A 400-nucleotide genomic window follows, 5' to 3' on the forward strand; every position below is an offset into this window, starting at 1 on the left:
ATTCTAAACATTTCTATCTCATGTGGCTCTCTTTCCACATTTCCTTATTTCTATATATAGATAACGCATATTTTTTTATAATCCGATATTTGCAACTCCTTTTCTCAACATTGCAGGTCGTCTCCATCTGCCTCATGCCCAGTCTTCTGGACGACCCCAACCTCCCCGACGACGCTAAGAGCCGCGCTCGCCTCGTGCTGGAAGGATGCAAGGGCAGCTCCCTGGGTTCCTACAGCGACTCTGCTGGCATTGAGGTCATCCGACGCCACGTGGCCGAATACATCGAGAGGAGAGATGGCTTCCCCTCGTCCTGGGAGAACATCGTGCTGTGTGCCGGGGCGTCGGAAGGAATCCGAGTGAGTGCGAGGTGACCCCGTGGAGTTCGGTCGGTCTCTGGGTT

At 53.2% G+C, this 400-nt stretch overlaps 1 protein-coding gene across 1 annotated transcript in view; it reads left to right on the forward strand.

The window, feature by feature from the left end:
* Positions 1-400, forward strand: part of LOC119586106 (alanine aminotransferase 1-like) — a 58,538-nt gene that overhangs the window by 52,897 nt on the left and 5,241 nt on the right. The window contains 1 exon segment of the mRNA XM_037934798.1: positions 117-356. Coding sequence (XP_037790726.1) covers positions 117-356 — 240 coding nt within the window.

The sequence above is a fragment of the Penaeus monodon genome, chromosome 21, assembly GCF_015228065.2.
Source record: "Penaeus monodon isolate SGIC_2016 chromosome 21, NSTDA_Pmon_1, whole genome shotgun sequence".
NCBI classification, from domain to species: Eukaryota; Metazoa; Arthropoda; class Malacostraca; order Decapoda; family Penaeidae; genus Penaeus; species Penaeus monodon.